At 38.4% G+C, this 13,801-nt stretch overlaps 1 protein-coding gene across 9 annotated transcripts in view; it reads right to left on the reverse strand.

Annotated features, from left to right (window-relative positions):
• The window catches only part of TJP1 (tight junction protein 1), a 198,922-nt gene that overhangs the window by 17,682 nt on the left and 167,439 nt on the right, over nucleotides 1–13,801 (reverse strand). For 5 of the 9 annotated variants that reach the window (XM_027782098.2, XM_055807839.1, XM_055807833.1 and 2 more), the window contains 12 exons: nucleotides 10,559–10,695; nucleotides 8,030–8,135; nucleotides 7,049–7,199; nucleotides 6,400–6,508; nucleotides 5,565–5,784; nucleotides 4,956–5,140; nucleotides 4,698–4,793; nucleotides 4,256–4,338; nucleotides 3,155–3,365; nucleotides 2,525–2,625; nucleotides 1,011–1,364; nucleotides 346–597 (listed from right to left, as the gene is read on the reverse strand). In XM_027782098.2, coding sequence (XP_027637899.2) covers nucleotides 346–597; nucleotides 1,011–1,364; nucleotides 2,525–2,625; nucleotides 3,155–3,365; nucleotides 4,256–4,338; nucleotides 4,698–4,793; nucleotides 4,956–5,140; nucleotides 5,565–5,784; nucleotides 6,400–6,508; nucleotides 7,049–7,199; nucleotides 8,030–8,135; nucleotides 10,559–10,695 — 2,005 coding nt within the window. The remainder of the gene's footprint in view (nucleotides 1–345; nucleotides 598–1,010; nucleotides 1,365–2,524; nucleotides 2,626–3,154; nucleotides 3,366–4,255; nucleotides 4,339–4,697; nucleotides 4,794–4,955; nucleotides 5,141–5,564; nucleotides 5,785–6,399; nucleotides 6,509–7,048; nucleotides 7,200–8,029; nucleotides 8,136–10,558; nucleotides 10,696–13,801) is intronic. The other 4 variants (XM_055807870.1, XM_055807863.1, XM_055807850.1 and 1 more) reach the window with 1 other exon arrangement.

Consider the following 13,801-nt stretch of genomic DNA (forward strand, 5'->3'; position numbering starts at 1 on the left):
CTGTCATTTTAGCAAAGTAACAGATTTTTCTCAAGGCCTCATTAATAAACAGTAGAACACTGACAAGCTAAAAAAGTGTCACACAAAGTAAAATCAAAACACAGAACACAGCCTTTTTTATAAAATTTCATCTTTTGAGAAGTGGAAATTATATAGCTTGAAGCCATGCACACAAAACATTAGATGATGCTTAGCAATTCAGATGCACTGGGGGTTTTTTGCAACCTGCATGATCTCTTAGAGGCAAAAAATTAGAAGGAATTCTCCTAGCAAGGGCAAAACAAAAAGACCATGTGCTAGCTTGATGTATAGCAGGAAATCAGCGCAACAATGTGGCACAGGTACCTTTGCTGGATCTATATGCGGCGATAAGGATGATGGCTCTTGATCTCTTAGGACTATATGAGCTCCCTCAGTACTTGATGTTCTTAAGGGGCCCGCCTGTGGTTGGTAAGAGTTGTAAGGAGCAGCGGTAGGCTCCTCCAGTCTGACATTAGTTAGGTTTACATTAGCATTTACTGCAGAGGTTGATGAGGTTGCAGGGTTTGATTCAGGCGACGGGGAAAGGTAAGGGACTGCAGGTGAAGCTTCTGCTTTCTGTGAAGTGTTTAAAATATTTTAAATATACCGCTATTGAATCACTGTATGACTTCTTGCTTTATATTAAAATAAGTTCAATGTGCTTTGATCCACGCAGCTAGGCGTAGAATGAAACGTACTGAAAATATCATGCACTAGCACTTCCAAAAATTCATTAAGTTCAAGATTAAGAAAGCAAAACATTTAAAGTAGAACGGTACTTCAATCCCCCTCCTGCCAGAATGAGTCAGTAAAACAGGTAGGTCAAGCTGATTCTCCAATTCGTTATAACGTGTTATTGTTGCTGTTGACAGATTCTTATATGCACCTACAATACTGGTAAGCAGATTACAAACACCGATTTGTTGTTCAAGAGAATGTATAACCTGCAGTAAACATACAACACTCAGCATATAAAATTACTTTCTTACCGGCTGAGAAGCAGTTGTTTTAAATCCTGAAGAATCTATTCTGAGATTAGGCTGTGGCTGAGCTTGAGATGCATAAGTAGGGTAAGTTTGAGTTTCATGATGCATTCCAGAAGAATCCTCTCTAACAGGTTCAGAAGAACGTGTAATAGCAGATTCAGGAGGAGTCCCAACCTCATCATTCAGAGTTTCATCCAGTTCTTGATCAGTGTAAGCACCCCCTTCTGTATCTGTGTCTTCATAATCCGATGTGTGTCTGCTGTCTGTGCTGTACATAGAATATTCGCTACCAGGAGCTGAGAGGTAAGAAAGGCGGTCATCATGCAAATCAAGGTCATCGCTCGTAGCACCATCTGCCTGTATCAAACAAAATTACAGTACACTCTTATTGAAATACCTTTTAGACAATGCTCTTTTTCTTGCAATGTAAAGCTAGGAAATTTTTTTGCAAGTAATTAAAGAACTGAACAAATGGAATGCACCTATCTTGTTCTGAACCACAACAAAGTCTGGGAGTTAAAAAAGTTAAGCTGTATTCCAAATCCAGCAGCACAGCAACAGTACAGCAATTCAACAGTTCCAAACATCACAAGGGGGAAGAAATTGGGTTTCAACCGCTGAAGAAGTTAAGCTTACAACTAAAAGCCTTTTCTGCAGTCTAGCACTTTGAATCATTTTACTACGGGGTCCGATGACCATCAGCGTAAGGGAGGGGATAATGCATAGTGTCCACAGAAATCGAAGTGAGTGGAAAGACACAAGGCTGCACTTTCCAGTGACATTATGATACTGGAATCATTAACTTGAAGGTAGACATAAGGAGATGAAAGGAGCCTACTAGAAAGGATCTAATTAAGATTTATCTAATTAAGAAACACTTAGTAATAGCCAATTCATCATTTGCTTACTTGTAGTTGGCACTTTGCTTGATAGCAGTTCTTCAAAAGGATGGACCTGATGTGCATAGTGTAACATGCAGCTTGAGAAGGCAAGTGGAGTTTTAGCGGGGAACACAGAATACTAACTTGCGATTTTGTATCTGTGTTCTCACAACGAACATGAATATGCCACTTGCTTTTATATTAACAAAAAAATAATTCACCATCAGGCAATGCAAGCCCCTAGTACCAATGCAGCACAACACCCAGTTCTTTCACGAGAAAGCATCCAGTCCCCACCAAGTCTCCAAAAGCAGCATCAGATCCTCCAGTTCACAGTGGCAACGGGCAAATGCTCTCACATACTACACTGCTACATGCACAAGGACAACCATACAGCAATCATTCACAGAGTAACTGCACTAACAGAGCGACAGATCAGTTCTGAGCAGTTCACACAGCCATGAGGCATTATTGCTTTAGATCTTCAAATGACAGTTAAAATGAGAAAGAAAAAAAGGAAAACAAACTTCATTCCACAAGTATCTCCCCATATCTGTAATACTAGTGAAGAAAGAAAGAACAAAAAAGCTCTTGTAAATACAGTTGTAATTTCTCCCCAAACATACTATTTCTTACCTTTCCTTCTGAAACCCACACTAGTTGGTTCTGTTGTTGCTGAATTGCTTCCTTTAGAGCTCCATACCATCCTTCATTCATTGAGTTCAAGTTAATGGTAGCTAGAAGTACAGCAGGTTAGGTTGACTTACGATTTTTGCAGAACTCTGAGAAGGATTTGTACCACCAGTAATAAAAGCAATATAAACTGGTAGGTTAAAAAGATGAGATTTAAGTATTAATGTAAATACTAGTATTCAAAACCACCTTAAGGCCTGATGTCATTTGGGACATTTTATCCTGTACGAAATACTGAGTTAACAGTAGCTTGGAATAAAGTGAGGCTTCAGACTAAAAAACCAAAAATACATCATCTTCCCGTTTATCCCAGTGTTTGATTTTAGCTGCTGATCCTGCAAAGCCACCAGATCCATTAGAAATGTCCTGTTGATGTTTCAGATCACTTAATGTGACTATTGCAGTCATGTGCAAACGACGCACACATCAATGAACTACTAGTTATTGAACAGAGCAGCCCGAGGCAGACAACTACTGCTTGACTTGGTCCATTTGCAGAAAAGTCTGGAGGAAGATATTATTCTCACCTCACCTCCCTCTCAGAAAATTAATCCAGTATCTCCAATTACTTACTTGTAAAGAGATGGTGATTATTTTTGCGTAGCTTGTGAGCTCTTTCATACAGCTTTCTGGCACTTTTTCGTGATTCTGGGCACAACCTCATTCTCATTGTCTTTACACCTTGCTTAGAATCAGGATTTAGGAACACGACAATAGGATACCACTGGGCATAATTCAGACGGTCCACTGCATTAGGAGTGACATCTAATAAAGCATGTTTGTCCTGTTGTGATAAAAAGGACAGAGGTGATAAAGTGAATCATTTATATACTAGATTTATTTATTTTTTAAACAAATTCCACAAATTTATTTTACGTTATCTTTACAGAGTTCATTGTTTCAAAGTATTGATTTAAATGCTTTTTGTATTTGAATAATAGAAAACAAACCAGTTCCAATACCAGGCTACATAAGCATATACATTTTGAACTGTAGGACTGACTGCCTAACCATGAGTTTTTTAACATTTAACTCACTCTGAATACAAGACTTAGCCAGCTTTCATCCAGCGCGAGACTTCTCAAGCACACACCATGCAGTAACCCCACTGTGCTTCTAGAATAGCTCCCCACCCCCCTACCTGGGCATCTGAAAGGCTTACAGTTTGTTTTTAGTTAAGGAAATAAAAAGATGAGTAGTAGAGCCTCATATCATGAGCTAACATCAGAAGTTTTAAAGATAGCAAGGCAGAGAGACTGAAGGACCCCTTCCCCTAGTCAAGTTACTAGTCTGTAAATTGGAGTGGCGGAAAACTAACAACTCCATAAATGTAACTCCATAAAGTAACAACTTCTAGATGTAATGTCACACCATGGCTTTAAGTAAAAGGGGAAACAGCTTAAAAAAGCCTTAATGGAGAGAGGACAACACCATCTGGAACAAAGCCTAGAATGACTTCTAGGCTGCTGTTATTAATATGGAGAAGGAAAGGGGTACCATGTGTCTCGGGTTTGGTGTTTTTTTTTTTAGTTAACAAATAGAAAGATGAGAAAGTCATTTTTAAAGCAAACACACTAGTTAGTTATCCTTCTACATTTAAGACACCTGACACTTTACTTGGTAATACCAGTTTTACTCTTCATGTTAAAAGCATGGTGACAATAACACACTTACTCTATCGATTATCTGTTTTATAGTGTGAAGACGAATAATGCCAGAACTACGTTGGTCAGTGCCAGCATCTCTTGGTTCGCTCTCTGGTAAAGAGGACACAGTAAAAACCTGTTGTAAGTTTCACTCCTGCTTCAAAATAATACATGAAAATCTACCCACAAACTTGGCCATAAAAATCACTACATCTTTACAAAAGCCCTCAGAAGTAAGATAATAAGGTACTGAATTAAAAAGATATTTGAGAAGGCTATAAATAAAATATTACTTTTACCTTTGGAGAATTACCAACAACCAAACAGTGAAAGAGCTTGTATTTAGTCTGTTCCTTTAAACTGTCAACATCTTGTTAAACATGTTAACAGCTAGAGTAATAATGCAGAAATAACCTAGCAAAAAAGGCTGACTATTTCGTACCTGCAGAAAAACCCAATCTCACACTTACTTGCAATTTGAAAGATATCTGGTTCTTCTCTAGCAAGTTTCTCTCGCGCAACGTCAGCTATTGGACCAAAAATGGTTACAGGTCTGAGAAATCCAGCTAGAATTGAAAGAGCAAAAAAGAGGGGGGGGGGGGGGGGGGGGGGGAAGTCAAAATACAGCGATTGCTTAAAAGAGATGCAAGATATTCTTAAATACATAGGCTAACACAAAGCAAACCACACAAACCTGTTAACCTGCAACAGTAAGAATAAAGCCATACCTTCCCGAAGAACAACTCTTTCATAGGCAGGAAACTTTGTCTGCACAGGTTGGGCAGACAGATCTTCTCTGCTTTTTCGGAGATTTCTTTTTGAGCTACGCAAACCTCGGAATCTCCAAAAATCCGCTCGATCTCCTCCTGCCGTCTTTGGAAGCGTGTACTGTACGCTAGCTAGTTGCTCAGCTCTAAGATGACAACAAATCCCAACCAGTTATCAAGGAAGTTCAGCTTCTGAAGTTAATGCTTGACTAGCAAGCTTATACATCCAAAAAACACTACACATGCTGAATCTAGCTTTTGCTGTTTCTCTATCAGGAAGTACAAGATTGAATTCCTGAGGCTGATAACACATTTCTGAGGCTTTCTACTACACCTTGTCTCCTGTATTGGAAAAAAGTTTTAGGGTTTTTTTTTGTGGACTGTGCAAGTGTCAAAAGCAAGTCCACAGATCAGATATTTAACTTCCATTTGTTTTAGCGCTGTCACTTTTTCTGACTGTACCAGTTCTATAAACTAGCATCCTGCAGACAAGTCCAATAATTCATTATACAGTTAGAGAATTTAAAATTGTAGCTGTAAAACAGCAACTGAAGCATTTTAAGATCGTACCTGTTTTTGTTAGGTATGATACCTCTTTCAACTTCCTTGTGATTCTTGCCAATTCGAATTGCCAGCCAAGAACCTAGTTTGCCATTGTACAGAGTGTCTACCACCCGGAACACTTCACCTTTGTTGAAACTTAATCCATAAGGAGATTCCTTTTCATATTCAAAGTGAGTTCTGATATAGAAAGAATCCCCTACATCAGACTCAACAATGCGACGATAAACTAAGAAAAGAAAAAGAAACCCCAAAATAAAACGTTATGTACGTTCACGTGAAATCCTAATGCTCACAAGAATTACTCAAAGCAGGGCCACACCTTAATTCTCCTTGTATTAAATACACAATATTAATTTGAGAAGCCTTCATTTCTTAGAGCTACTCTATTTTAAGCAGCGTAACTATTACTAGCAAACTGTACCAACATAAATTCGACTTTCATGGTCAAAAATTTGGTGCCAGTGCAAGCTTAATTCAGCTCCCCTGGAAGGAATGAATCTTGCTGGCATGAAGTTTGCACGTGCATGCACATCAGTGCAATTGCTCATTTTCAGCGGCGTAACTACAACAGACTCTCCTGCTCTCCTCAACATTTAATGCCAATAGCTCCAACAGACGCTAGGGGTTATTTCTGGCGGGTTTCTGTTTGCTTGGGGGCGGGTGAGGTGCGCTATTACAATATCAATCTCTAGTCCATTTGTAGTAGTAACCTATCCCAAAGCCAAAAGAACTTAGCCTTCGTAAGATGCCAATTTCCTGCAAGCCAGAAGTTAGTCATAATTTACTGCACTTTTTACATTGTTCCAGTCTACTACATTGCTCTCAATATACAAATATTTACCGTCTTTTTTCTTCTGTGCCAAAATGGTTACTTCTTCGCCTTTAGGAAGATCAAGCAAAAAAAGGACAGCTTCTTCTCTGATGATATTTGTGAAGTCTACGTTATTTACCTGGTATCAATGAAGTAATCAGTTTGATGTAGCATACAACATTATAACACAGATTTAACTATACAATGTGAAATCTAAATCAACTTATTGCAAACATTTTTTTAATTCTGTTTCATACACACACATCAAGTGCATGTATCCCAAGATGCCTCTTGTACCTCTAAATAGTCCCACTTTATTTCTTGATAAAAGCATAGCTTCCAGAGTAACAGGTAGCTGTTCATTTTATATTCTTTAGATCAATATTATGGATCACCTATAAACATCAGTAACACACACAGTCCTCTGACAATTTAGTGACCCAACAGTCAAAAAAACGTAACAACTTCATCAACTGAGTTAGTCTAAGAAATTGGATGTAAAACTTACTGACCATCCTAGCAACAGCACAGTAACAGGAGATCTTGCTGCTATTAAGTCGTCTAGTAAGTACATACAAAAAAACCCTGTATGAACTACAAAGGCAATATATGCAATCTGCAGAAAGAAAACCTACTTCGGTACAACAAAGCACTTGTATTGTCATTGGTTTTGACATACCCTGAGAATCTGGTCCCCTTCCTCTAATCCTTCTTTCGCTGCAGGGCTGTCTTCCAGAACGCCAGCTACAAATATGCCAACATCATTGCCACCTGCTAGTCGCAAGCCCACACTGTCTCCTTTTCTGAATTTTACCAGTTTCATGCTTGGCCTGGAGGTTTAGAAGATATTCCACTTACAGGGATAATAGCATGTGCTCAGTCTCAAATGTATCAGGTTATTTTATGCTAAGAACTAATCTGCCTATCATTTCAATTAGAGAATATTATGCTATGCATTCCATTAACTGCTTACCAACCACAGCATTAGAACACATAAGCAGCAATTCAAAAAACCCACCTGTATTTACTTGTTTAGAGGGTTTGTCTGTCTTATGCTCACACAGTGATTTAAGTGAGTCATTTTGACACTCCCCTCCAAAAACATCCTTCCTTTTAAAGAGCTGTGCTGACATACAGGTCTATTTTGGCTCTAAAGAGATTGAGATGAAAACAAACTAGAATCTATTCTCATGTACACTAATGCCCGTAAAGGAGATCCCAGTTGAAGTAGACTCTTTTCCACACTATGACTTTGCACATTTTTGCAGTGACCTTCATTCATTGCGCTCTGATTATTAGGAAAGGAAAGTAATATGCTACAGTATTCTCTCCTCTCTCTGGAGATGAGGACAGGACAGGAGGGGGTGGGGATGCCCAGGGAGAAAGAAACACTGCAAATTCTTCTCACCAGTTGATCATTGTAACTGCTCATTTCCGTAGTATATTAACAGACTCTTAAACGGTATATTACACAATGCAAGTGCCACCAAGGCTCAGGAATAAACCTAAAGTCATCATTCTAATATTTCTGTACAGAAGCGTCAGGACAGCATATTGGACTTCACAACAGACCACTTATACAGGTTGCTCATCACCCTGGATAAAAACTTGTTTTGCTCAAGGGCCAGGCAGATCCAGATAGAGTTCAGAGTTACGTTACCGAAGCATTCCATCTTCATGGGTTGAATTGGGTAAGGGACCATCAGATGGACTGACTGGTAAATCCACATCTGGCTGACCTCCTTGTGCATACACTGGCTTTGGTTCTATTAAAATATCAGAAGATTTCAAATGTCCATTTGGTCATGTAAAGATGAGAAAGTAAAGCTAACTTAAGAGCTAAATGACTTTTTCAGTAGCCTTCCTCTACGCCACTTAAATCCACTTAGTTAAATATTAGAAACTTACAACAACAGAAGATGCTCTCACCATGCCATTGAAAGCAGTATGAATACTGGCCTAATTATTACTTCAGTAAAAATCCCACAACTTCCTCTGTACAACATAAAACAACAAGAACTAGAAGACTTCATGCTCACATGACCACTTTCAACCCTGCTGTTTCTCACCTTAATTTATCTAACATCTTTGTTTTCCATTGGCTCTCTTCCCTCAAGAGCTCAATTTTTGAAACAAAAATACCAAAAACCACTTGAACTGCTGCTGCATACCTTGAGGTCAGCAGATTTCAATACTTCGGTGGTTTTTAAAGATAAGCACTTACTATGGCTCTGCTGCACAGATTCCCTAGAGTCACTGGGAAGAAACAGCCACTGCAGTCTCCCCTCAGTAACGAAGGTTAACAGGGGCTCTTCTCCACTTCGTGGTTGGTCATGGATAAGAGAATTTGTATTTAAGGCTTATCTCTGCACATTTAAAAAAAGTTATTTCAAATTAGACTGGCTTCAAGCTGTCTAATATCCCGGATCTTCCCAACAACTGTGCTGTCTTCCTTTCAAATCACTGAATAGACTAGTTTGAAATTGGGAATTTCAGACACTTTGGTAATAATGCCTTTTCTAATGTGCCTTTTGTCCCTACCATAAAGGAAAATGCTGTGTTACTGTAAGTCTTTGACAGCCCTTTCCTGGCCTAAGCCTCTGATGAGCTCTTTGAACAAATACTCTCCTTCCATCCTCCTCTGACACAATCAACCGTGACAGTTGTCTTGCTCTTAAGTCTAAGCAGCAAACTGCCACAGAATCTGCCAACTACTTTTCTAACCACATTTTCATTACAGTCTTTGCAAGATCCTCATTTCCCTAGAGCTTTCTGTGAGGCTGTTAAAGGATTATACCCTTTATTGCACCTTTTAATTTCAGACTATATATTACAGCAAGTTATTTTTATCTGCAGACACAAGTTTAAACATTATCTTTATATACTGGCCTACATCTCCTCCCATCCAAACTAAATGTTTCCATGTGCCTCTTCCCACTCACCCAACAACAGAACATTTCTTCTTCTCCTCTAACCACCAAAATCCCCACAGTACTTATTACTTGCTTGCCAGTCCCTCAAACCAATCGTTAGTATATTACTTTGGATTAAGAACCACCTCAAGGATCTCCTATCCTGGCTGGCTTTCTATTATGCCAAGTATTAATCTTCAGCGTCTTACAGAAATACAAAATTCATCTTTCTAATCTCACTGCTACATCCTCCTTCTATCCAGGCAAATACCAACTTACTTCATTTGCATTTTTTCTTAACACCACTACAAAAGGTGTTTTGACAAAGACAATATTTTTAAGAATGGCTGCTGCATCAGAGAACCTAATGCTGTAATTCTCAAGATCTTCCAGAGTCTATCAAGATCGTAACTCTTCCAATTCTTCACCGAGCTACTGAATACTACCTGCAGAAGCATCACTGCTCATTCCTAAATCCACAAATATTTTCAGGCTGGAATGTACCTTTTCTCATTCTACCCAGCCTTTGAACCATCTGCACAGCTCCTCTTTCTACACCTATAATTTCACTAAAGTGCCTCCTTCTGTAAACAAAAACAAATCTTCTAAGTCAGCCTGCCCAGAAGAGTGTCCTGTTATGGTATCATCTTATGTTTTTTCTTTATACCATAAAGATAAAAGGCATTTTTATCTTTTTTATCTGGTGCCATTTAGCTTACCATTCCCTCTGGAAAAAAAAAGGAAGATTTTGTTCTGGTTTTAGGAGTTGGACTGCACTTGTTAAAATGCTTAGTCCATGACTGAGTTCTAAAGTGCTACAGTAACAAAGTATTTCAGGGTGTTCCGAGTTGTGTCTTAGGAACAGTAGTTCTCAACAGGCTTGACACCATCCTGTTTAAATACAGCCTGCTAGACTAACCTATAAGAACCAGTCTACTGCTCGACACTCAAAAAAGAAATGCCACTTTTAACCTTGCTTGAGAAATCAGGACAAACCTCTTTACAACCATCATCTATAAATACAGCCCTAAACACTAAAGTTCAACCCCCAGATAATGGGCAGACCCCACAGCTTAGGTTTTCAGGACCAAAACTCTAGTAAGACATAAATAGGGTTATGGCTCCAAAGACTGTTCATATACAGAAATAGAAGTAACTAGGACTTGGACTGTTCCAAGACTTTAAAAAATCATCCCACAAATACGCGATGGCATGAAGTCTTTACCAGTCATCCATTCTCAACAACATGCATAATTAATACATTTTAATGTCTTTACCTGGTAGTGGTGGAGTTTGTTTTTCAGTTCTTTCAACTGCCACCTCTTCTACAGTTTTAGAAAGATCATCTGCATTCTTTACAGGTGTAGAGACAGCTCCCGGTTTAGTTACTCTCTCATCTTCTCTGCTTCGATGACTGTATTAGAAAGAAAGATCCCACTCCGCATATAGAAATGTTTCTGTGACCTTGGTCTACTAAGACTAAAGAATAAATCCTTTCATCCATGAAGTTCAGGTTTGGTGGGTAAAGAATTACCAATTACTATTTAACAAGGTTTTGTTCTTTGGCTATCACATTATTAATAATATTATTTTCATTTCTTAATCCAAGCATTCTGTCCCTAACTTCACATCAATAAAAAGACTTCTTTAGATATGGCTATTTAGAAAGAAAGTGGTCATGGTGAAACAGACTGCTCTCTGCTACAAGCACAGAAGTTGTACACACGGGCTGTACATTGGAAGCTATGTAAGAAACTGAGAAGCAAAGGGAAGAAGGGGAGAAGAGCAGTTACAGTGGTCTTTTTCTCACCCCTCCCTGTAGAAATCATGGATTTTTAGACTTAGTTCTTAAGCTTCATTGCAATCAAGCTAATTTATCAGTTCCTTTGTGTGGTAGCTGCCCTGGAACACAAGTGCTGCCGGTTTGGCTCTTCGTGGGTTTTTGCAGAGATGAAAGGCAAAGCACAAACATGCCCCAATTTCTCAGTCTTCAGAAAGGATGAAGCCTTCAACCCACAGCTTTTACACAACAGGAGTGCTTCTCATACACTCAGTCACCCACGTATTTGAGTAAAAAGACAACTCAGTGCTTCTTATGCATTTCCTATGCATGCTTACAGTGTAAAACAAAAGCATATATGACAAGTTAAAAAAAAGCAGAAATCTGTTGTCGTTCTTTAAATGATGACAACTAAAGCACAAAATAACATAATTTCTATACCTTTAGAGCTCAAGAGATCAGGTATTTTTATACTGTTATACAGAGGTACAGCTACGAGCTGTACCACAGCAGTACTCAACAGAAGACGTGCTGTATGTTGAAGTAAGACTGTTACACTGCTATCTGTTGATTAGTAAATAATTTCAAAGGGTCAGAGCAGATGGACATTAATAATTAGCTGAAAAAACCAAAAACAGATCAATATACCAAAAAGAAAGTCTTAATTCCAGAGCATGTACATTCTAAAAAGAATTAAAATAACCATGAGATGCTCAAAATATCTATTCAATTCCTGAGAGCTGGCAAATAAGCAAGGATATAAAAAGTATCTGAAAGAAGACAGACACAAATCACGGCTTTTTATATAATATCAGACTGAATTGCCAAGAAGAGGAAAAAAGGTACTTCCTCAAAGATAACAACAGCTTGGTCAGTAGATGCAAGCCCATCTCCTCTCATAAAGGAGAGATCTATATTGGGGGGAAAAAAGAAAAGTTTTTCACTACCAACAGCTAGATGGTGCTACTAGGCAATAATAAGGATCATTTTACATAAAGTACAAGTGTATAAAAAAAAATCCATTATACAAGTAAAGGCTGTTTATTTTAATCAGAACCGATACTTTGAGAGTTGGAAGTATGACTTCAGAAAACCAACCCTGGCAAATCTACTCATTCAAGACGCATGAGAAAATAAAATGGTAAACATCTAAATACAATCAGAATATGCTTTCCTGAAGCAATGTGAAGTTTGAAACATCACAAAACTCAGCTATTCAGCCAAGATACACTAAGACTTTTCAGTACTTTCTTCTGCCAGTTTCAAAACTGTGTGCCTGAAGGACGCTTAAAAACCCCAGAATACAGAACAATACAGCAACCACCACAAAAATCTGGGGAGACACAGGCACCATTGCACTGTAAGCAACCATCTTGTTAAGTCATTGGCAAAACCAAGTACAGTAATCTTTAAAATCCTTATTTGTGCCTTTTCTATTCAGACAAACCCCTTTTGGGGGGCTTCCGGATTTGATTAAAATGATGCTAAAACCATTACGTCTAGCAAAATGAAAACAGCATTTGTCTTTCTACTTTATTCCAAAACTTCAACAACAATTTTTTTTTTCTTCTTTCAGATTTCCAGCATAATTTCATTTGTACATAAAATTAGGCACGTAAGCTAAAAAGCTTATGTATTTTAAGTTCAGCCCTAGACTGAAAATATGACTAGATTCCTCATTCCTTGGAAAATAGTTCCTGGCTTGTTAAAACAGACACACACTTTTAGCGGTTTAAATGCAAACTAAGTGTCTTACAAACAAAAGTCCTACAGTAAACTAATTCCCCTCATCATCCAAAGATTTCTGGGTAATGAGCACTAGTTAATGAGATATTACAGAAGGTTTCCCCACGAGCCCTCTCTATCCATTTCCAATCATCTCCTAACACTTAACAGAAGCATCATTCCAAAAAAGTAGGGTCTGTTTTGCATTAAAAATAAAGCAAAAAAATACTGCAGTTACTACACAAAGTTAATCTTATGTTTCCTCTCCACACAGTCCAAAACCCCTGTAATTTTATGCTGCTTTTACACCTGTGTGTATCATAAAAGAGCATAAATATGGAAGAAAACAGCTCTCAGTAACTAAAACAAGACACTGCGAGCATCGCATGAAATACAGTCGGGTAAACACCTAAAGCATTTGCTTCTAGACTGGGCTACTGCTATGCATGCAGGCAAACACCCTGCAACTGAAATGCCTGCAGAAGCAGTTCTACTCCATGTAAGACAGCAAAGTTTAAATGGGAAAAAGCTGACAAACACAACTGTGGTAGAACAAAAAGGAAGAAAAAAGTCAGAACAGCAAGAGAGTAGAATTTTTCTTGATTTTGCCTAAGTTGTCCAGTAAGCACTGAATATTTCACATTGCGAGATGATACAGGAAACAACTTGATGCTGTCACTGGTTCTAGGTGATGGAAACTTGCTAGAAACTGTCAGCTGCACTTCCCAAGAGACAGGCACGTTGTCCACTGTGTGCACTGCTTCACATCTGTGCTGTGTCAGGCCCTCCTTTACATCACTTCCCCTCCCCTCCTTTATTTTTGTTAAGTTATGCCTAGCACAAGCATTTTTAAATAACCTTCAGTCACAAAATGCAGTCAGCTACAAACACTAGTGCCATCAACTATAGCTATTGATTCAGAAGGGAAAAAAAAAAAAAAAGATTATCTGCAACAACAGTTTTTGTTTGCACAGAAAAAGTTTTGGAAAGCATGAACACACAGGCTCTTTCCAAA

This window comes from Falco peregrinus, chromosome 1 (assembly GCF_023634155.1).
Source record: "Falco peregrinus isolate bFalPer1 chromosome 1, bFalPer1.pri, whole genome shotgun sequence".
NCBI lineage: Eukaryota > Metazoa > Chordata > Aves > Falconiformes > Falconidae > Falco > Falco peregrinus.